We start from the raw sequence: 23,743 nt of genomic DNA, 5'->3' as shown, positions 1-23,743 counted from the left end.
CTTGTGTATTAATGAGAATCACCTGTCAAAGAGCAGATAAATGTGTGAATGAATCTCTGCTCAGGGTCTTCAGTCCTGGAGTGCTGTCAGCCCCGCAGGCTCTCAGGCTGTTGGTCCCCAGATAGATCCACTCTGTTATGCTATCTGGGTGTCTGCCTCTCAATACCTTCAGCCCGCCTGGGTGGGAGTCTCCCAGCTGAGCTGGTTCTTGGCAATAATCCCATGAGATTAAGCTATTATTTTACTCTCATCATCATCCCTATGTAATGTCACAGAGAAGTTCAGGGACTTACCCTAAGTGAAATAAGAAAAATCAATTATGGGTGGTGGCTCATACCTGTAATCTCGGCACTTTGGGAGGCCAAGGGGGACAGATCACCCAAAGTCAGTAGTTTAAGACCAGCCTGGCCAACATGGCGAAAACCCATCTCTACAAAAATACAAAAATTAGCAGGGCATGGGGGTGCACGCCTGTAATCACAATTACTTGAAAGGCTGAGACAGGGGAATGGCTGGAACCTGGGAGGCAGAGGTTGCAGTGGGCCCGTACCGCACCACTGTACTCCAGCCTGGGCGACAGAGTTGGGCGACAGAGTTAGGCTCCATCTCAGAAAAATCAGAACTATGATGTCTTTCTCTAGTAAGATATTTGATGAGAGAGGAGATTGAAACATGAAATTTCAAGTGTAGTGGGTAGATTTCAGTTGCCTCTGATGATGTGGTTTCCTCCCCTACGCTCCATTTGCTTCCATTCACACACTTAGGGGAAGGAGTGCTTAAGGTTGTTGGTTCCTTAAGACCTCAACCTTCTGGTGCCTTGGGCAAAATCCTCTCTTCATGGGTTTAGGTACCTACCCCGCTAATTCCTTTCCAACTTGGTTTGTTCTGTACTTAACTTTTTTCTTTGTTCCTGAGATCTAATAAGCAAGCTATAACTTTTCCTTCCCACCTGGTACCCTGCCTAACAGGTCTGGGCATTGAGGTTGAAAGCAAAAGAAAGCTCTCTGATTTGTGACTTTCAGGGTGTCAGAGTATGAATTGTTACTACAGACAGGTATCTGAACTATGCGGGGGAAGATTTTTTACTTATTCTAGTCACCATGACCCCTGTATGTCTATAAACAAATCTAATTAGAGCGCTATCATAAACAGTAATATGTATGCAAACATATATATGTGTATGTGTCTGTATATATACACACATATATGTATATATACACAGTAATATACATACATATACATATATGTATATACAAAAGCAAATGTATGTGCACCATATACATGACACTCGTAGAACAAATTTTTTTTTTTTTTGAGATGTAGTCTTGCTCTGTCACCCAGACTGGAGTGCAGTGGCGCAATAATTGGCTCACTGCAACCTCCGCCTCTTGGGTTTAAGCAATTCTCATGCCTCAGCCTCCCAAGTAGCTGGGATTACAGGTGCGTGCCATCATGCCCAGTAATTTTTGTATTTATAGAAGAGACAGGGCTTCACCACGCTAACCAGACTGGTGTTGAACTCCTGACCTCAGGTTATCTGCCCACCTCAGCCTTCCAAAGTGCTGGGATTACAGGCATGAGCCACCACACCCAGTGAAAATTTAGAAGTATAAACATGTCATATTGTCTGAAAACAAAAACAAAAAAGCAAGAATTACTGGTAATAATACCACCTAGAAATAAATGTCTTCCTATTTTTTGTATAGTCTTTAAATATTACATATTTCATATGGTTGAGAATATGTTTATAAAAATCATTCCTTTACCTTTTCCCACTTTGTATTACAAAAGAAACACCTCTCCATTGTTTAAAAAAATACGAATGTGAAAGATGCTGGTTATAAATAAACTTTTATGCATGTAAATAACATTTAGAGAACCTATATGAAGATGAGATAGAGGGCCTTATGGCAGCTAGTGAGGACCAATTCCTGGTCTCCTATGAGAAAAGGATAAGCTATTTGGGTTTAGTAGGAGCTTTAGATGTGAAGTAAATTATGTTTTTTTTCAATTTCCAAAAATTACTGCTTGGGCTCCATAGAGCAGGAGGGGAAATCTCATGTGATGGTGGAGTCAGGGCAGTGGAAAAAGAAGCACTTTCCATAGTCTTAGGAATAAAACAAGCAAAAGAGGAGCTTCTGGGAAAGGCCAGACCATGCCCTCGGCACATACATCCGATGACTAATCATCTCAAGTTGACATCCCATGTAGCGTTTAGATGGGGAAAGGGGCGATTCACAACACTTTTATACTCTGACTTCCCCGTGGAGACCTTCAGTGAGGTCAGATAAAAGGTACCAATTTTAAAACGAGCAATTCATTAACTGTAATTTGTAAAATGTATTATACCACATTTCAGACATATAAAACGTGTGAAAGTTATATAACAAACACCTGTGTACACACTACCTAGCTTAAGAAATAAACCTTATTAGTACAGGCCAGCTATATGTGAGTACCTACTATGTGCTGTTTTATGTACTGGGGATATAGCAGTGAAAAAAAAAGGCAAAAATTTCTGCCCTCAAGGATTGTACATTCTAGGGAAAATTGAAGTCTCCTGTGTACACAGTTGCCAGAAAAAAAAAATACTAAAAAAAAAGTTCACTGTATATCTAAAATTCAGTTTAATGGTGTTCTACTTTTGTTTGCAGCCTTAACTTTGTGCCCCTTTCAGATTGCACCCCCCGCCCTTCCTTACCACCAGACCGTCAATATCAATCATTCCTCATAGTGTTAACTCTTTTTCACAAGGCCTTCCATCCTACTTCTCTTGACTGTACAGTATTGTTTTCATTAATTTAAAACATTTTAGGCCATATAGGGTGGCTCATACCTGTAATCCCAACACATTCGAAGGCCGAGGAGGGAGGATTGCTTTGAGGCCAGGAGTTCAAGACCAGTGTGGGCAACATAGCAAGACTCCATAGCTACAAAAAAAATTTTTTTTAGTTAGCCAGGCATAGTGGCATGTACCTATAGTCCAACTACTCAGGAAGCTGAGGTGGGAGGATTGCTTGAGGCTAGGAATTGGAGGCTGCAGTGACTTATGATGGTACCACTGCACTCCAGCCTGGATGACAGAGCAAGACTGTATCTCTCTCTCTTTTTTTTGAAATGGAGTCTTGCTCTGTCACCCAGGCTGGAGTGCCATGGTGACCTCTACCTCCTGAGTTCAAGCGATTCTCCTGCCTCAGCCTCCCAAGTAGCTGAGACAACAGGCACCTGCCACCACGCCTGGCTAATTTTTGTATTTTTAGTAGGGACCGGGTTTCACCATATTGGCCAGCCTCATCTCGAACTCCTGACCTTGTGATCTGCCTCGGACTCCCAAAGTGCTGGGTTTACAGGTGTGAGCCACCACGCCCAGCACAAGACCCTTTCTCTAAAGAAGAAAACAAAAAACATTTTATTATGGTACTGCTAACAGTACTGTAATGTCTTTTGTTAATGAGATAAGAGCATCATAAATTGCTCTTGACTGTTCTCTAGCCAGCTAAAAAGTAAATGGTAATCGTTGGTTAGGAAAATAGCTGTATTTCTTTGGGGTGTAGGATGAGACAGTCTGCTTTTTCCCCAAGTTTCTGAATCATGTTGTAAACTGGATTGATACCTCTCTAAACACTAATTAATGTTGTGAAACTTTAATTAGAGCTTAGATATGCTTTAGAAGCCATATAACAAGTGACTTATTTGTCAGAGGAGGATAATAGCTGTCTTGCCTTCTTCACAAGGTGGTTGTGAGGGGGGAAAACAAAAACTATAGCTGTAAAAACACTTTTTAAAACATAAAATGCTGGTCAGATATCAGGGGATAGCACCATTCCCCTTGTTCTCTCATCCCTGTTGCAAGCTCCTGATCAGGAAATACCCCAGGTACCCTCATGTCGGGCCCTGCTGGATGCCATGATATTGGGGCCAGAGTTGTATTAATGCCCTCATTAAATATCCTCTTTAAACCCACTTAAATGACAGAAACAGATGAGCACTGGGAGGTGACTTTTTATGACTGCTCATATCATCTTTATTTTTGTTAATAGTTGCCTTTGCCAATTTATTACAGCTTTTCTGTCTTGCTATTTCTTTTTTTTTACAGCCTAGATACATACTTTTTCAGACACATACATATTTATTTATTAAAAATGCTTATTGAATTGCATTAAAATGTTATTTAAATCAATGATAACATAAAATTTGATAGGAAAACAGAAGAGAAGAACTACTCAATATTCTACACTAGGTCTTATTTTTATTATTTCTTTTTCATCCTTGTCAGGCTAACAAACTTAAACACAATTTCAATACATTTTTATAGATTTGGATATCAGCTCTTGACTTTTACATTGTTTGCATTTTTTTTAAGTTTTCATGGAAAACAATTTCCAAATTATTATTTTTGATGACTGTATAATATTCCTTACAGTGTTTCTAGTAGTTGAATTATTCTTTCCTTTTTTTTTTTCGGATGTTAGGACTGCTTCCAGATTTTCCCCATTGTCGATGATGTTGCAGAGAACATCTTGCCTGGTCATTTTCCTCCTCCTTTTTTTTTTTTTAATCATTTCCCAACAATTTCAAAGCAGCAGGATGACTGGGTTAAAGGGCACAGTGTTTTCATGGCTTTAGTAACTCTTGTGGGGCTTGAATCTTGTTATCTTGGTCAGTTATTTGGCTCCAGGTTTTGTCTCTATGCTGATCTCAAATGAGTACAAAGGCCACACTGATAAGACCAGGTCAGTCAAACAGAGCCAGACTCATGGCAGAGCAGGCAGAATGCTGCAGTGCAGTGCACCCCACTCTTGCTGTGTAAATATTTTTCTGGGCAGGAGTATGTCTCAAACAACTCTGAGCTCACTGCGGTGAAGCTGACAGCAGGAATTACATGCTATTTGTCAAGTATAAGACTAGTTTGCATGGACTAGTCTGGCTAGAACCAACCTGGTGTTTTCTGAGACCATCTGTAAGGAAAGACACAGCACAGCAGAGGTGGTGTGTTCATGGTGGTGAGTCTTAGACCTGTCATCTGTGTTAGTATTATCCTGAAGGCAAATGGTTCGCTGATTAGAAACTAGGGCTGCTTTAATTCATGAGTACCCTCTGTGACTTTTCAGGATCTCCTGGTTGAATTTGCAGAAGCATTAAAATGTGTGTTCTTATTTGGGCTTTGTATTCTCCCATAAGTAGTGTGTTCGAGACTATCAGAACAACTGAGAGGGTAAAACAGGGTTGCCTGACATAAACACATAGGTAGGAGCCTGCCATAAGCACATAAGAACTAAAAGGGCACCTTTTCGTTTCGGTTGTCAAACCTTCCTTTCATTTCGGTTGACAAAACACAACTTGCTGAGCTCACACAGCAAATGACTAAGCCAGAAGTTAGACGTGTAGAATGTTTTTCCTTTGTTCAAGGTTATTTATTATGTTGACATTTAAAATCAGAAGTGTGATATCTGTGACATTCTGATTAAACAGATCAAAGGAAAAGTATGTATTTCAGAAAACGGCATAAAACCCTAAAATACAATGGTTAAAAATAAAATGTCCTCCCTGATAGGGACTATGTTGATAAGTTTTTTTTTTTCTTAGTGTGGACTATATCATTCAGCCAAATTAATAAACATATTCTAATTCTTTTATTTATTGCATCATACAGCTTTATCCTAGTATTAGGTGTGTTTAATTGCATTTAATTAGATTATGCATTTCAACGTTCAAACTGTAGTTATTAGTCTTTTGAAGGCTAATTTCACACTGAAGTTTATAAATGAAATAATTTTCTTATAGTGGTGGTGTTTGAGAAGATAATGAACTGCTTCTTACTTAGATTTCAATTTCATAACTCTTAAAATGCTGGGACCACCTACAAACAGGAGACACCCTGGGTTTCGGAGTCTTGCCTGTCTTGTTAATCAGAACCCCAGAATTCATCCAGCCCCTGGAGAGGTTTTGAAAAGTCCCTTGCTCATCATAGCCTGCTTGTTTTATAAATGCTCGAGGCTTTGTTTTTGTAGCCAGCTTCACCTTATAAGCTTTCTTGCACCAAACCTTGAGACAGTCATAATGGCTTAAGCATCAGATTTCAGACAGGCGATTAGCTCTTGAGCTAAGCCAAGGAAGGATGATTTATCTTCCAGTGAGTACCAACCTATTTGAGTGTAGGAAGGAGAGAATCTGTGCTCCAGGGTACTGGGCAAAGAAATCCTTTGGCTGGAGAGTTTTGCCCATTACCAACGTTATAGATGCCAACAAGAAAAAAAACACACACACACAAAGTAAACACCCAACAGGGAGATTCGCTGTGTTAAGAACTCAAGCTGTTGTTATTATTCTAAGAGACTAGGTAGCCAGTCAAAGGATTAAAACAGCCCTTCCTACAAGGATTTGAAAACTCTGCTCTGCTCTTCCTCAGCAGACTTCCCATTGTGAGTATTGGCATTTATTTCTGATTATACACTTCCCCTCTTTCTTGAATGACTTGTGTGGGCTAGCTGAGCCCATCAAAAGTATAGCTCATTTGCTTCCTCTTCCAGGGCTTGCCTTCTTCCTGTGTCTGGGATAATTTCAGTTCATCTCCTTTGTGCAGTTTCTGAGAAAAGTTTGTATGGACTTGGAGGAAAATGAGTGACTAAAGGTCACAGCTTCTGCTTTTGGCTCCTTTTCTATAAAAGGTGGTTTGATTTGTTCTGGCATGAAAAATATTATCATAATTCTCAAATTCACAGAAACAATAAGTTCTTGCTCTTTCCTGGCCCCCCCCCCAAAAAAATTGTAATTGCATTGGGTAGACTTTTCTAATAAAAGGCTTTAAGAAGACTCATCCAGGAAATCAGATTTTATAAGATTCATTCAAACAGTTGTAGAAATTCTAAGTTCAAAAAACCAAAAGCAGACTATTTTCTTTTTCCTTCCTTGGCTCCTCTGTTGGATATTTTTGTAGTGTGCCTTAACTGAGTTACTCATTTTTGCATGCTTTAGGAAAAGTATGCTCATTTTTTACAAGCTAAGCCTGGTTCTGCTTTTGGGCTGCAGTTCATTATGAATCCTGAAAACACAAGTTTTTGAAATGCAGCCCATTTGTACATATAGCATTAGTTATCTCAGCTGGTAGTTCTATACAATGAGTTATCTCACCACTTAAAAATAAGTACACTACTATTTTGAGATTTAAAAATATATATAGGGACCAGATTTCTTATCCTAGTTAAAGCAAGCCATGGCTGAAACTCAGATTAAATAATATTCTATAAAAATGAGAAGGCTATTCTAATCAACAGATAGAAAAACAGAACTATAGCCATGAGGGAGAGCTGTGCCAAGGACAAATTGTTGGATTTGTGGGATTTGTTCTTATCCTGAAAGTTAAATCTGTGTACTCTTACCTTGTTTATGGCCAGATTTGCCTGATCCCCGATTTCTCTCCCAGCTGACTCAGAGGTTGTAGAACTGGAATTTCACCATACAAACCTTTACTTAAAGGAGGTAGTACTAGAGTAACCATTTATGGAAACAGTTTGCTACTAAAAGTTACTAGTACTGAATTTATTTTAGTTCCTTTTTCATGATTTTATTCCATTGGAAAAGTTTTCTCTCTGAGGGATCTTTTATACTTTGGACGTGATCTCTGTTAGGTACAATCAAAAGGTAGCTGTGTGGCTTTCTGAATTTAGTCTCACAATATTTGGTTTAGTTGATAAATCCCATCCATCAGCTTTGCAAATAATTTTGTAAAAACATTGATTCCGTTTGTCCTGCTCGATTTTCCCATCCCTGCCCACTTTACTGAGTGCCTTTTCCATTTGCATCAACTGCCCATTAGGCCAAGGCGATTGAAGTGTTTCTATATAGCAGGTACATTTAAGATTCTCCAGGAAAAAAGGGGGAAGAATATTCTGAACTAAAAACATAAAAAAGAGAGATGGGGTATTTCCAGTAACTAATACGCCCAGTGCTTACTATCTTAAAAACCCTACTCATGTGCATGAACTCTTACTTTTTTCTAACTAAAACCAGAAAAAGTTCTCTCTTCCTCTGCTCTCAGTATCCCCCTCATGTAAGTCCATATACCCAACACAGTACAGCTGATTTATTTTTTTTCCCCTCAGCATTATAGGTGGATTGACTGGGATGCTTTGTTCAAATCAGGGATGCACCATGGATATGTTTTTTGGGGCAACCCGTTTGGCATATTCCCCCTCAGCTATGAGGACAAAGACTGGTTTGTCTTCTTGTGACCTGGCAGAGGAGGCAGAAGTACCTGCTGAGCTTATGCAGCATGTACCCCAGCTGGTGCCCCACCTCTTCAAGTGGTGAATCAGCCTGACGATATACTGATTTTTGGAACACACTAGGGTGGAGACCTGGAATTCTGTAGGCTGGTGGGGGAGGGAGGGTTTGCATGTCAAACCATTCCAACAATGCAGCTTACAGGAAAAAAAATTGCAAAACACCGAAGCCCTTTGCCACTAGATTTTTTCCATTAGCACCACACTTTACACAGCTTCCAAATCTGCCTCAGGGACAGCTGTTTGGCAATGTGAGGGGAAGCGGCAGCATCGCCTCCTAAGTGCAATAATTGTTACCTATTAGCCTATCCGGTAAGGGATCCCAGCAGGCCTGAGCATCAGACACACGTGCTGGAGTTGAGTATTCTCTGAGGAACATGCTAGGACATTATTTGGGTGCTAGAAAACAGCAGCTGGAATTCACAACACCTCAGGTCACTGATTGTAAATGAAGAAACCTGAGACAGAACATCTTCCAGAAAGGTAAAGGGGGCTTAGGGCTGGGGGCTTTTCCTCTGGGTTATTATTCTTTGACATATTGTCCCTGGATACTTTGATGATGTAACTTTGCAAATAGTGCTGAATTTAAATTGGGGTGTTGTTGGGGAGCTACCGGGAGGAATGATATGAAACACCATAGAAACATTTCAATTCAGTGAGTTCGTTCATTCAGTGGCTCACTTTTAAATGACCATAGAGATTTATTTGGCAGAGGGCAGCCATTTTCCTTCTTTGTATAATGGACCAGCCACGAGGCTGTGAGCATTGGTCCTTCTTTGCCTTTTTCTCCCTGCTTTGTGGTTTTGTGTACATAAGGATGGCTGGCAAGATTAAGGATCATTGAGCTTTGTATTCTTCGGTTATTTTTCTGTCTTCCCAAACATTTTCACTTTCACAAACTTTAATCTCTAACTATTATTCCCTTCTCTTAACTTTGAACTTTTGTTCTGGGCCTTATTTTGGCTGAAATCATGGTCTATTTCTGTTTCTTCAGTTCTTGTGTCTGTAAAAATCACAGTAGGCCTTCACAGAGGTCCATGACTACAGGTAGTCAGAGACCAGCTGTATCTAAAGACTTGTGTAAGAAATAGGGTCATCTGCTCCCTTCCGGCATTGTTTCCCAGTTAGTGGCTTTGCTCTCTTGACCTGGATATCTTTCCCATATCGATTAATATAAGCCCTTCTTATCCCTTAAGTCCTGATACCTCTCTTACCTCTCCCAGCAGGTGTTCTCAGATACTCCCAATGGGAGTTACTCTCTTCCTCTTCTTTATTCCTATTATTCTGTTGTTATTCTATTATTATTTATATGAAATAGTTGCCATCAGTTACTTTTAATTAAGAGTTATGGTTGTGTGCCTCACTAATCTTATAAAGTTGAATGTTTTAAGAGGCAAGAATCATATCATCTTCTTTGTATGCCCAACATACCTTGCTCAATAGTCCTTGTAGAGTCAATAGACTCAATGTTCAACCAGAATATATTTGCAGAGTCCCTACTTTGTTCTGGCATGATGCTGGGCATATAAGACAGCACCTGCCTAAGAATTTGTGGGTCTGAGCCTAAGAATTTGTGGGTCTGAGCCCTGCCACTTGCCAATCTGATGTGCTAGATTCTTTGCAGTTTTCTTCCAGCCTTTTCCCCTAAGTTCCCAATTGGTCGCTCTGTGAATTCATGTGTGACACTTCACCTGGGCAATGGATCAAGACTCTGTCTCAAAAAAGAAAAAAGCGAGAGAAAGAAAGATGGTATGGTATTGTCTGTTAAATACCTTGGGTTCCAGAGAGAGGTGACCAGGTACACAACACAATCAGAGAGGGAGGAGGTGGAGCTCCAGTTGGTTCCTTTTGTCTCAGGCTTATTCTCTGGTGCAGTTTGGTGGGCTGGTTGCTACGGTAGGTAAGAAGCTGAGCTGGTAGTCCCTGGGGGTATGGCTGGCTGGCCTGCTTTCCTTCTTTCCCACTTTTTTCTTGGGAAGATCTCTACAGACCTCATCTCTTTTAGGTGTGAGAAGAGGAAAAAGAGACCTCATCTCTTTTTCCCTTATTTACAGCCTTTACAGAGTCTTTGTAGTAATCTAAGTTAAGGTCTTAAGTCTCTTATTTAGTTCAGTGTCCGCCAATTCAGTTGGTATTTGGCTTTTCTTAATGCTGATTTCAAATCTTGGATAAAAATATATTATGAGACAGTCTCTTCTTTGGATATGATAAAGGTAATGACCATGGGGCAATTCAGACCATAAAGAAAGCCTATGGTGTAGAAAGTCCATACTACACTAGTTTTAAGCTTCACATGTGTTTGGGGAAATGGATTTGTTGAATAAAGGATAAGAACACACAAGACTTTTTCTTGTCTTTTAAGATAGGACCATCAGATAGCATCCTCTTCCTAAAGTCCCTCTCCTGACAAGAATCAGATGCCGATGCTGGGGCACACCCTCCTCATGTGGAAGGCAGGATAGCCTCTCCTTAGAAAATCTCCCCTTACGTTAAGTCTTCTGAGCGGATCTTGCTAATCTAGGCGTGTAAAGGAGGAGTCCTCTTCCAAGACCCAATGTGGTGCACAACTCACAGGAGGAGGAATGGAAAAGCAGGCACCTTTGCTGGACTTTCCTTTTAATCCTCTAAATCCTGTCACACCCTAAAACTGTGAAAGAGGTGGGTGGAGAAGAACCTTGGTGCTGTGGAAAGGGCCATACCCACTTTCTCCCTCATTGCAGCCCAGAGAGTGTGGATCTCACACCCATCCCAAGCCTTTAAGGAGGGGTGGGTTAAAGTAGCATAATACAGTATTTGAACTCTTTAGGGGTTTGGGGAAGTCCAATATAACAAAAATAACCCAGGCCCTCAGAGAGATAGCAGAGCATCCTCTTTTAAGTCTGTCTCTTTCTAAGGCAAATACTCATAGGTAGAGTTTTTGCAAGGTAAGCTTACCTTGTTTTTGGAGTGAGCCTTAACTGAGTTACTCATTTTTGCATGCTTTAGGAAAAGTATGCTCATGTTTTACAGGCTAAGTCTGGTTCTGCTTTTGGGGTGCAGTTCATTATGAATCCTGAAAACACAAGTTTTTGAAATGTAGCCCATTTGTACATAAAGCATTAGTCATCTCAGCTGGTAGTTCTATACAATGAGTTATCTCATCACTTAAAAATAAGTACACTGCTATTTTGAGATTTAAAAATATATATAAGGACCAGATTTCTTATCCTAGTTAAAGCAAGCCATGGCTGAAACTCAGTTTAAATAATCTACAAAAATGAGAGAGAAAGGGTGGGAGGGATATGAGATTGTTTTGATTGTTGTCTTTTTTTTTTTTTTTTTTTTTTGGTAAAGCTATAAGAGGCTGGGCATGGTGACTCACGCCTGTAATCCCAGCACTTTGGGAGTCCGAAGTGGATGGATCACCTGAGGTCAGGCGTTTGAGACCAGGCTAGCCAACATGGTGAAACCCTGTCTGTACTAAAAATACAAAAAAAAAAAAAAAAAAAAAAAAAAAAGTTAGCTGGGCATGGTGGCGGTTGCCTGTAATCCCAGCTACTTGGGAGGCTGAGGCAGGAGAATTGCTTGAACCTGGGAGGCATAGGTTGCAGTGAGCTGAGATCGTGGCATCACACTCCAGCCTGGGTAATGGAGCAAGACTGTCTCAAAAAAAAAAAAAAAAAAAACTGCAAGAGAGAATGTCTCTTAGTTTATGGCTTTTCAGTACAAAGTAGTATGAATTCAGCAGTAGAGTAAGCAGTAGTAGAATAGCAGCATGCTTATGCATGACATAAGCTTCATCTGTAAAAGGCCAAAATAATCATACCTGGATGTAGGGTTGTTGTGAGGATTAAATGAGTTCATGTATGTATAAAGCACCTGGAGCAGTAGAGTCCAGAAGAATTGTGCACAGCAGGTGGTGGGGAAAGATGGGGGCAGGGAACGTTGGGGGAGGAAGGTAAATTCCATGGATGTCAGTAAATAGGAATCTTGACCTGTTCACAGTATAATTCATGCCACCACTCACTACTTAATTTAACTTTGTTTTTATCTCTAGACTAAGGGACCAGGTCCTCTGGAGGAAGAGTCTACAGTAATCCTGTTAAGCATAAGAACTTAAGGTTCAGGTTGAAGTCTCAAGGTTCTGAAGCCACCATCCCAGGGATAAAGACTGTGCTGCTTGTACGCTCAGCCAGCCTGGTGTCACAGAAGGCTTCTGTCTCCAGCAGGTTCCTTTTCTCACTGGGCGTCACCTTTTCTGGCTACTCTCTGCCTGTCAGAGGCCAAACCTTGAATATGTCTTCTTCTTCCCACATCTTGTTTGGCTTCTTTCTTTGTACATATATTGAGAGAGTAAAGGCAGATAGGTGTGTCTTTCTCCCTTCAGCGGGAACCTTTGTGACTGATGGTTTCCAGGCAGAAGGAGTTCATATTTTTAATTGTTTCCCTTCCCAGCCCTTGTCATCATCTGATAAAGGACTAGGCATTTATTTGCATACAATGACTGTTTCTGCTGGACCTCACCTTCACAGAAGCACACAGGCAAACACCCACAGGATCAGATACAAGCTATTTTAACAAAATAATTGCCTTCGACTGCTTTGTATAATCTATGCTCTTACCAGAACACAATATTTATGAATAAAAATGTAGCAGAATTCTTTTTGCAGGATCAAGAAATACTACATTCAGTACTGGTTTAGATTTTAAGAAGTCTTTTGATATTCTTTTTAAAATTGTATGTGTGTGTGTTTTTTTTTTTTTTTTTTGAGACGGAGTTTCGCTCTTGTTACCCAGGCTGGAGTGCAATGGCGCGATCTCGGCTCACCGCAACCTCTGCCTCCTGGGTTCAGGCAATTCCTCTGCCTCAGCCTCCCGAGTAGCTGGGATTACAGGCACGCACCACCATGCCCAGCTAATTTTTTGTATTTTAGTAGAGACAGGGTTTCACCATGTTGACCAGGATGATCTCGATCTCCTGACCTCGTGATCCACCCGCCTTGGCCTCCCAAAGTGCTGGGATTACAGACTTGAGCCACCGCGCCTGGCCTGTGTGTGTGTATTTTTAATAGAGACAAGGTCTCACTATTTTGCCCAGGCTGGTCTCAAACTCCTGAGCTCAAGTGACCCTCCTGCCTGGGACTCCTAAAGTGCTAGGATTTCAGGCATGAACCACTGTACCCAGCTGATATTAATTCTTAGTTTGGAATACAACAGTGTATTTTTTTCTTTTGAGACAGAGTCTCACTCTGTCACCTGGGCTGAAGTGCAGTAGCATGATTATAGCTCACTGTAGCCTCAGCCTCCCAGTCTCAGCTCCCTGAGAAGCTGAGACTACAGGAGCAAGCCACCATACCTGGCTAATTTTTTAGTTTTAGTTTTAGTTTTAGTTTTGGTAGAGACAGGATCTCACTGTGTCATCCAGGCTGGTCTCCAACTCCTGGGCTGAAGTAATTCTCCCTCCTCAGCTTCCCAAAGAATTGGGATTACACGAATGAACCATCATGCCCACCCAAAAAAAGGGTTATTTTAAATGCCTTCTTCACCTGTGTCTAAGTACACTGGGTAAATGTGGCACTAGTGGAACAGATTTACTGAATTTTATCACAGGGCAGGCAAGTAAAGCCAGTTCTAAACAATAAAACAGAGATTAACAAAGATGAGGGATGACTCTAAATTGCCTGCTTTGTAAAATTCACAACAGGGGATAGCTGTGTAGAGAGAGGCACAATTTTATAAGAATCCACTGAATCTGCCTAGTTTGGCTCTTCTCAGTGCCTATCCTAACATAGTAAGACTCCCATTGCTACAAAAAATACAAAAATTGGCTGGGCATGGTGGCATGCGCCTCTCTGGAGACTGAGGTGGGAGGGTCACATGAGCCCAGGAGGTTGAGGCTGCAGTGAGCTGTGATTGGCACCGTGCACTCCAGCCTAAGTGACAGAGTGATACCCTGTCTCAAAAAAGAACTTTTTTTTTCTTTTTGAGATGATGAATTTAAATCATTAGGGGAACATACCATTCTTACAAACTTTTTGAAACAAAAACACAGGTTCCTCAAAGATGTTATGAACAAAATGTTTTAAAGGTATGAGAGTACAGAGCAAGGGAAGGAGGTTTGGGTCTGTGGTTTACAAATGGTGATTGTTTTAGCCTTCTAATTATATGTTGCATTAAATAAGAACAAACCAAAAAGGAGCCACTTGCCTCCAGCCCAGCCTGGGTTCAGCATAAAACTGAATCATTTCCTTCACAAGCCAGCTGCCTTGCTATAGCTCAAATTATAACAGAGTGCCTTTCTCTGCAGCGGAGGACTGGGGAAAGAGGGAGTAAGTCAGCACAAAGAATGAGGAAACATTTGCTGCCTTTCTGATTTCTTCCTAGAATTAACAGGTTTACAGCTGTATTTCTAAGTCAGCATTTCGTATGTCTAAAGAGTATGAGGATAGTTTGAAAAATCAGAAGCAAGATAAGAGAGGTCTTTCCTCTTTTTTAAGATCTTGCTAGCACTTTTTTTCGTTGGTAATTTTTGCTGTCTCACTGACGCCGAGAGTCCTGGAATTAAACCCCGTGGCCAGCAGGCTGTTAGTTCGTCAGGAAATTCCAAATGGGTATAAATAAATTCTCTCCAACAGCTCCTGGGCTCTTTGCCTGCTAATGTGTGGAGTCCCTTTAATGCTGAGGGAAGTTTGCCTGAGACCTGGCTTCCTGCTTGCTGAAAATCACAGTTATTTTGTTTCTGGGTGGGTAAGTAAGAATGCCCACAAAAGAAAGAGAGGAGGAAAGCATGATGTTTGGGTGGGGGTTGATGAAATAAAAACTAGAGCTCTGTTGTGAAAAAGATTTGCTTTTACTTCAAGCTGGAAAGAATAACCCAGTACATGATTTTGGGTCCGGTGAAAATTTCAGCTTTACCTGTAGCTTTAACATAAAGATGTCATTGTTGCAGGAGTGAAAGGTTGTACATATATGCTAAGATTTGAGTTTATGGTTTAGTTCAATTCAAGAATTTCCTTTTTTGTTGCTAAATCCATCTTTGGGTATTTGTTTTCAGTTCTGTTTTTCTAATAGGGAGTTGCTCAATGTTCATTAAAGCTGGCTTATTTTTCTTATATAAACACTAAAGAACAAAATAAGGGCAGGGATTCATACAAATAGTAGTTTTCTACTGCCACCCAACCTCCCCGCCCCCACCAAAAACTGTAATGTTTTGTTAGAAAAGCCTGTTTTATCCACAAGTGAGACAGTGCTCCTTTTCTGCTTTTCACAGAATTACTCTTTGAACTGGCACATTTTCTTTTTATGCTTAGAACAGCATGTTACTTTTGAAGAATGTTTGGGAAATAACAGTTCAAGCTCATTCTCTACTGTGTATGCATGATTGATTTGGGCTGTATTTCAGCAATAACTTTTAAAATTAGACAGTGGACATTAGAGAGTAGCATAGTCAGGGTTACACTGAGGTACCCAGGGCCTTTTGGCTATTTCGAGACAGATTTGGGGTGAAGAGTTGCCGCATCTTGTCGCTGGCACTGAGCACTGGAGAAGAGGGCCACTGTATAAACTGCAAGGCCCCTGCTACCATCACATGCCTCCCTTGTACAATGTGCCCTTTATTAAGACAGGCTGTTCCACTGCTCAGAACAGTAACCCTTTCTGCTGTCTTCCACTCACTCTTCTGTGCAGCCTGACTTCTGGCCTCTTAAATCACGCCCAGAGTAGAACTGTCAGGTCACAGAAGGGACGCTGCACTGGGGTTGTTAGGTCATGCCAGTTAGGATGCTGCTGGAAAGGTGCTGCTGAGTGGGACGTGCAGAGGGTAAGACCACAGGCTCTGTCTGCCTGAGCTCATCTGCTCTGACACTTGCTGTGATTAATTTTTCTGCACTTGGTTATATAGCATGTCATGTTAAGAAATGTTGTATCAAGTATAGTCAACAGTTACTCATAGCCTGGAAGCAACTTTGGAAATCACAGTCCCACAGACCCCCTCATTTTAAGGGTATGAATCAGGTCACAGCATCGTATGATTCCAGGGCCTTCCTGCGCATTGCTCATCCATGAACTAGGAAATGACTATAGCTCCTGTTGTTGTTTCATGAAAAGAAAAGTATATCTTCCCCCAACCTAGGCAGGCCGTTCAGGATGACTACCATGGAGGTGCTCTGGGTGGTTCTGAAGCACCATCTCCGCTCAGTGTGTTAGAGTACTGTGCCCTGAGACTTCAGGAGAGCTGCACAATGAGGTGCAGAATAATCAGCGCTCGCCTTTCTCCTCATATTGTAAGATGGAGATATTTTAACCAGGCCATAATATACTCTAAAAGTTGGGGGGGGGGAGGTTATCTAGTTTTGATTTTATTTTATTTCCTTCCTGTGCTAGACTAGGACTCCCTCTTATCTAACTAGTACATGCCACTCTGCCCAAGCAGTGTGCACACATCCCCAACAGGGCTCTGCTGGCATCTCTCTCATCCACTCTAAGAAGAAACCAATGTAGAACTCAATATTTTAGCAGACTTACTTGATCTTGAACAAGTATCACAAATACCTTGAACCCTGACTTCATGGGGGTAGGGGCAGGGTATAGAGGAGGAAGAGTTCTGGATCCTCTCTGGAGGGCCAGGGTTGTGTGCTTCTCCAGACAACAGAAGGTGATCCTGTACCACTAGTAGTGACAATAGAACCCACACGTCATTCTTACTGACAACACAGTGATGCAGGTATTACTTTCTCAATTAAACAGTTGGAATATAATCTAATTTGCTGACAGCTGCGAAGCAGCAGAGCCAGGATTCAAACACAGGCAGTCTGACCCCAGAATGCCTGCTTTAAATCACTGCATCTCTTCCTCCATTATACTTATTTATCAGTAGATGCCTAGATGTGGAGCTTTTCACTTCAACAGATACTAAGAGGGCCATGTACCACACACTGAATACTGAGGAATAAAAACATAAATACTGCTTGGCTTCTGCCTCCCCAGACACTTAGAGTCTAGTGAAGAAAGACAGGCATGTGCCTGCTAACAGTAACACAGGTCTGCATATATAGGCAAAGTGACTTAGGAAAAAAGAGGGAGGAAGGGGACCAGTTCTTCCCAAGACAGAGCAGGTGAGGGTAAATAGGGCTTTATAAAAATGAGATATCTAGGTTGGGCCCTTTAGGACAATGCAGCTGATTTTGACAGATGAGAGAGTGTGGGGGAAAGGTGTGCTGGGTAGAGGGGATAGAATGAGAAAAGATAGATAAGCTTGAAAGTTTCTCAGTGTGTTGAGGTTCAGGTGGGGAAGAATCTGGGAGGTGCTGGATTGGGGCTAAATTATTGACATTTCATGCCACAGAAAAGAGCTTTTAGGCTTTCTTCTTTATAATGGACCTCCTGGCACATCAACCTGCAAGAATAGTAGTTGTGAAGTTGTAGATGTTTCCAGGAATACCTGAAACAAATGTAAAATTTCTCAAATAATATGGAATGCAGGAAAGCAAAGCCATCTGCCCCTGAAAACAGGTTGCTTATTTGCAATATGAGCAACAGCAGCATCTGGGCTGTGCTCCCTGGTGACAGGCTGACTGCACCTGTCCATCCTAAGGACATTGATGCCCAGATGAAGAAAAGAAAGACATGAATAAAATTTATTTTTAAATTTTAATCATACAGAAAATTTGTAAAAGACCTCTAATGGCTCCCTCACCAAGATTCAAATTTCCCAGTGGTTAACATTTTACCATATTTGCTCCTTCTGTGTGTGTGTGTGTGTGTGCGCGCGCACGCGTGTGTGTGTGCGTGTGTGTGTGCGCGCGTGTGTGTGCGTGTGTGTGTGCATGTGTGTAGAAATGCAGTTATCATGTCTTTTTAGTCTCCTTCCATCAGAAAAGTTCTCATTTTTTCTTTTTTTTCATGGCCTTCATGGTTTTAAAATGAAAGGCCTGTCATTCTATACGATGTGTTTCAAGCAGGGTCCAGGCCATGCCTTCTCGGCAGGACAGTACAAAAGTGATGCTCTGCTCTTCCCCCTGCAAATACATGAGGTTAACTTTGATCACCTGGTCGAGGTGGTTATTTGTTGTCAACTTTCTCACCATAGATTAATGTTATTTTCTGGTGAGATATTCTGCGACCACACCAGTATCCTAGTCTTTAGTAGGAAATTTCTACCCACTAGCCTTGACTAGTGATTTCTACCTAAATCAACTACTGTTCTAATAATCGGTCCATGGTGATTTTCTGTTTCCATAATTCCTTGAATATATTAGTTTGCATTCTAACATATTTATTATAGCATGATAGACTCACAAGTAGATACATAGTTTAGTCACTGGATTGTAACTTGTTACTGTCGTTAATTATTTTAATGCTCAAATTGTCCAATATTTGGCCATGGGGGCTCAAAAGAGTGAGTCAAAGAGGCCCTTGACACTGGCATTAAATAGCCAATCTAACGTGTGCTGATGATTGAGAATAATAACTGGTAGACAGAGGGTGTTACCTGAGTTCTAGATGTGTATGTATCTCAGACGGTATGGGTCACCTGCAACCAGGTCTGTGGCAGGCAGGCTGACAGTAGCACTCGGACCCTGGAGGCAAGCCAGCCTAAAATTCACCTTGTCGAAGACCATCTAGTGGGTGGAAGTTTTGCATTTTCAGAGGATATTGCTTAAGTTCCCCAGACCCTATCATCTGCATTTAGCTTTCCCTATTGGCCAAGTCAGGCCCTGGTCAGGTGTGGGTGGAGAGATGCACAAAGGTGGAAACGGCTTGCTGCCGGCCTTTCTCTCCTGCCTCCACAGAGACACTTGCTGGCTGCCAGGGTCAGCATTGTCTTAGCCTCACAAGTATTTTCAGTCCTTGCTCTTCCCATCCTAGAGTTTCAAACACAGATCAACTCTGTGTTCTGCATCTCAACATGCTGAATCAGAACCCGGATTCCCTAAAATGTCATCTCTTCTTTCTTCCTAACCTCACTCATGCCATATCCGTCCCTCCCAGGTTAGATTTATCATACTTTAATGACCTTCAGAAAAGGAATCCCATCACTTTTCTCTGCAGTGAGTCATCCATTGGTTTAAAGAAAAATATTTTCTTTTTTAGTAGCAGAATGAGATAACAGAGCCATAGAAGAAAAGCCCAGAGATCTGATCCTGGTCTCCAGCTCAGCCCAGAGTAGCTGGAATTAGTTGGGCCTTCTCAGTTTCCTCCTATGTATTAGGGGCAGGTGAAATTAAGGCTACAGTCTAGTGGTTGAATACCACCACCAGAACTTACCTTACTATTACCACTTACTTAATTGGATAGATAAAATTCAAGTAGTGCAAAGGAATTTGTTAAACAGAAATTCACGGGGACTCGAATAATCCATGGAAAACCCAATGGAGGATGCTGAGGAGAATTTAAATCTCCAGCATCTAGCCAGAGCAATCTTATTAAAATGGAAATCTGATCATTTTGCTCCCTTGTTTAAAACTAACCTTCAATAGCTTACTAATACATCAATGATGCAAAAACATGATTCCCAGGGTTCTGTGGGATTAAGGCTCTGTCTGTCCCCTTTCTGCCTCACTGCAGTCTTTGCAAAGTCCCCTTCCCAGTTCCTAAAAGTGGCAGGCTTTGCATATGCTCTTTCCTCTGCCTAGAATTTCTCCCATCCCTGCACACACCCCCAGCACACTGCCCGGTGGACTCCTTAGCTACTGCTACCTTGAAGAACTCTCCCTACCTGTATCGTAGGTGGGGTCCCTGCTCTGTTGCAGCATAATGCTTGTATTTTACGTTCACAACACTTAGTACAGTTGTTATTTATTTATGTGATCACTTGTCTGTCTCCTCTTATACTTCATAAGTTCTACCCAGACAGGCTCTGTGTCTGTTTTGCTTAGCACCTAGCAGTGCTTGGCCTGTTGCATGCACTTAATAAATAAATGGTGAATGAAAGAATACATCCATCTTTCGTGTAACAACTGCATCTTCCTTAGATCAGCATTCTCTTTATGGAGTGTGGGAACAGGTGGACTTGGAAGATGGAGCTGGTATAGAGAGGGCTAGTGATGAGAGACAGTGGAAGATGTAGGAGTAGTGTGTAGGTTCATGTCTACGAGGCCAAGTTTAAAAAGAAGTCAAGATGAGATTATCTGTGAGAGAAAATCCAAAGATTTGGGGGGAGAAGCCCAAAAGAGTTAGGAAGAGTTAGTAGTACAGGAAGCAACACCACATTATAACTTAATCATATAAACAAACCAGGCCTGTAAAATTGCAGTTATGCTACCTATGTGTCAATTGACCTGGTATTTCTTATGAACTTCTGGCATATACTTTTGCTTTCTTTAATGTTACCATTTTATTTGCATGAAGTGCTTAGGTAGTTATTTAAAATTGCTGTACTAGCCTGGGCAACATAGTGGGACCCCCATCTGAATAAAAAATTTAAAAATTAGCCAGGCTTGATGACACACATCTGTAGTCCCAACTACTGGAGTGGCTGAGGCAGGAGGATCACTTGAGCTGGGGAATTTGAGGCTGCATGAGTTCAGTGATAGTGCCATTGTACTCCAGCCTGGGTGACAGAGTAAGATCTTGTCTCTAAATGAATGAATGAATACCTACCTATAACCTGGAAAGGTATTGGTGGAATTGCAGTAGGCAATATAAACTCCATGAGGAGAGGGATTTCAGGCTTAGAAAAAGCCTAGCACTTGGCAGGTGCCCATCATTTGAATAACTGAATAATGGGTTATATCCTGGAGGGAAAAGAGCATGTTTACAAACAACTCTTTGGTAAATGCAAGAGCAAAAGAAAATCTCATCTGCTGTACATTCTTTTAAACCAGAAGGAGGAACACTCATATTGCTATCCCTTTTATTGCATGTTCTCTAACAAATGGTGTTCCTCGCACAAATTTGACAGAGGGAGTGAAGCTGCTGGATCGCAAAGAGCTTAATGCTAACAGTGTCATCAGGAGATGCCACCTGCTAAACCCGTTCAGAAGGACGCTGTTGCACTTCGCTGTCTTCTTAGAACACTTTCCACTCCTAGAAAAGTTGATGTGTTAACCTAATTACTTTCATACTCTGAGTAATTAGCTTCATGAGAACTTGCCTGTCTTCCTGAGTTCATCATACTGGTTTGCTTTCCTGCTGACATGGAATCTTTTTGACTGCTTTGAACAGCAGGATGCTTACACTCTGGGGCTTTTAAATGTGGAAATCTGTGATAATTATGTGCTTCTCTAGGACTAACTCAGCTCTTTCAGGCAAAATCTTCATGCTTCATGTGAGAGGGGACAATAACGTTAATGGAAATTAGCAAAGTCCTTCAGTTTCAACAGTCAGGTGTGGCATCTGGCAAAGAAAAACATATAGTGTGTGAAAGCTGTGGCACAGGGGTGTGATTATTTTTCACAGCACCATTGGTCAGTAATTGGGCCTAGAGTGTGCAGCAGTGAAACCAGAACAAAGAAGTCAGTGTGTCCTAATTAATTGATAAAGTAATAATATCAAAGTGTCCTCCATCTTAAAGGCCACAAGACACATTATTTCAGAAACCCCAGTGCTTTTTGCTCATATTAAAGAATGGCTCATTGTAGTAGAGTATATAGAAAAGTATTGACTGCTTTTTTACTCAAAAGTGGCATTTTTATCACTCTGTCACTTGAGCATAGTGTTATTGGCCCCAGTAGGAAATCAAAGACTTGAAGACTACAGATTCTTTTTTTTTTTTTTTTGAGATGGAGTTTTGCTCTTGTTGCCCAGGCTGGGGTGCAGTGGCACGTTCTGCTCACCACAACCTCCACCTCCCAGGTTCAAGCGATTCTTCTGCCTTAGCTTCCCAACTAGCTGGGATTACAGGCATGCGCCACCACACCTGGCTAATTCTGTATTTTTAGTAGAGACGAGGTTTCTCCATGTTGGTCAGGCTGGTGTCAAACTCCCAACCTCAAGTGATCAACCCACTTTAGCCTCCCAAAGTGCTGGGATTACAGCTGTGAGCCACAGTGCCCGGCCAAAGGCTACAGATTATATAGCCAAAATCTCTTTGCTATCTGTGAATTTTTACTCTTCTCACTGTCTCCAGCACAGGCTTTCTCAGCCTCAGCACTACTGACATTCTAGAATAGATAATTCTTTGTTGGAGGAGGGAGGGCCTGTCTTGTGCATTGCAAAATGTATAGCAGCAACTCTGGCCTCTATGCAGTAGATGCCAGTAGCACCCCTCCACTTTCAGCAGTGACAACGATAAATATCTTTAGGCATTGCCACATGTCCCTTCGGGGAGCAAAATCACCTCCACTGCTTTTGGTTGATTAATAAAAAAAAAAAATCAGCTCCAGTTGAGAATCACTGCAAGCAGGTTAGTACTCCCAGACTAGTTTCCTGCGATCTAATCTTCTTCCTTGTAAGTACACTAATTTTTATGTGTTTCCAAACCAAGTATTATTTGGACAACAAGTTTAGTTTCATTAAAAGTTAAAATATATAGTACTTTATGAATCTAGATGAAATGATTTTTGAAATACCCATAACTCCATTTTACTTTATTAATGCAGAAGAATTACAAGTAAATTTCACACTGTTCCTGAGGCCATAACCTGGGCCCCTCTCACAGAGCACTAAGTTTTTGGTTTTGGTTTTGTTTTTTTGAGACAAGGTTTCATTTTTGTTGCTCAGGCTCGAGTGCAATGGCACAATCTCACTCAGCTCACTGCAACCTCTGCCTCCTGGGTTCAAGCGATTCTCCTACTTCAGCCTCCCAAGTAGCTGGGATTACAGGCATGCGCCACCATACCCAGAGGATGGTCTTGATCTCCTGACCTCGTGATTGCCCTGCCTCAGCCTCCCAAAGTGCTAATATTACAGATGTGAGCCACCATGCCCAACCAGAGCGCTGTGTTTTACAGGAGATAAATATATAAATAAGGAGCAGACTTGCCATCAGTTTGTTGATTTCACCTTTTCTCTGAACACATGGGAATATGGTCTGAACTTGGAGAGTTGTGTCTAATTGATGCTGTCGCATTGGTGTTTGGTTACCCCAAATTACAGACTGTGCAAACTTATTTGGGAGAGAGAGGGAGGAACAGGACTCTGTGACCCTTTGTGTCTAGGACTAAGTTGGCTCAGAGACAGTGCCAACCTAAGACACCATGGAGCCCAGTGTTAGCAGGCCATCCACTTACCTTGAGACACTGGTATAAATTCTGGCAATGCCAGCTATCATATATCTCTTTGTTTCACTTCTGCCTTATTTATTTTTCTTCTTGCCTTATTTATTTATTTACAGTCAAGTGGGGATGCATCCCATCCCCACTTGACTGTAAGCTATGTGGGAGCAGAGACTTTGTCCCTTTTGTTCAGTTTTCCCAGCTCCTAGAACAGTGCATGGTAAATAATAAGTGAAGATCCATGGAGAACTAGAGAGATACAGACAGAGACAGAAAGTAGATATTAATTCATATGCCTTTATTATCAATATCAATTATAAATGTAAG

At 41.4% G+C, this 23,743-nt stretch overlaps 1 protein-coding gene across 17 annotated transcripts in view; it reads left to right on the top strand.

Annotated features, from left to right (window-relative positions):
* The window catches only part of KANK1 (KN motif and ankyrin repeat domains 1), a 187,345-nt gene that overhangs the window by 119,524 nt on the left and 44,078 nt on the right, over positions 1 to 23,743 (top strand). For 3 of the 17 annotated variants that reach the window (XM_064361500.1, XM_012461973.2, XM_012461972.2), the window contains exon 1: positions 4,849 to 5,003. The exons of 4 other annotated variants lie outside the window; for them this stretch is intronic. In XM_064361500.1, coding sequence (XP_064217570.1) covers positions 4,883 to 5,003 — 121 coding nt within the window. In that variant the 5' untranslated portion in view covers positions 4,849 to 4,882. Of the gene's footprint in view, positions 1 to 4,846; positions 5,004 to 6,327; positions 6,423 to 8,610; positions 8,766 to 14,634; positions 15,009 to 23,743 lie in introns of those variants that run through there. 10 more of the 17 variants (XM_064361502.1, XM_064361501.1, XM_064361516.1 and 7 more) reach the window with 8 other exon arrangements.

The sequence above is a fragment of the Aotus nancymaae genome, unplaced genomic scaffold (assembly GCF_030222135.1).
Source record: "Aotus nancymaae isolate 86718 unplaced genomic scaffold, 86718_ANA_hifiasm-v0.15.2.pri h1tg000041l, whole genome shotgun sequence".
In the NCBI taxonomy this organism is placed as follows: Eukaryota; Metazoa; Chordata; class Mammalia; order Primates; family Aotidae; genus Aotus; species Aotus nancymaae.
This window is presented reverse-complemented; position numbering and strand designations above follow the sequence as displayed.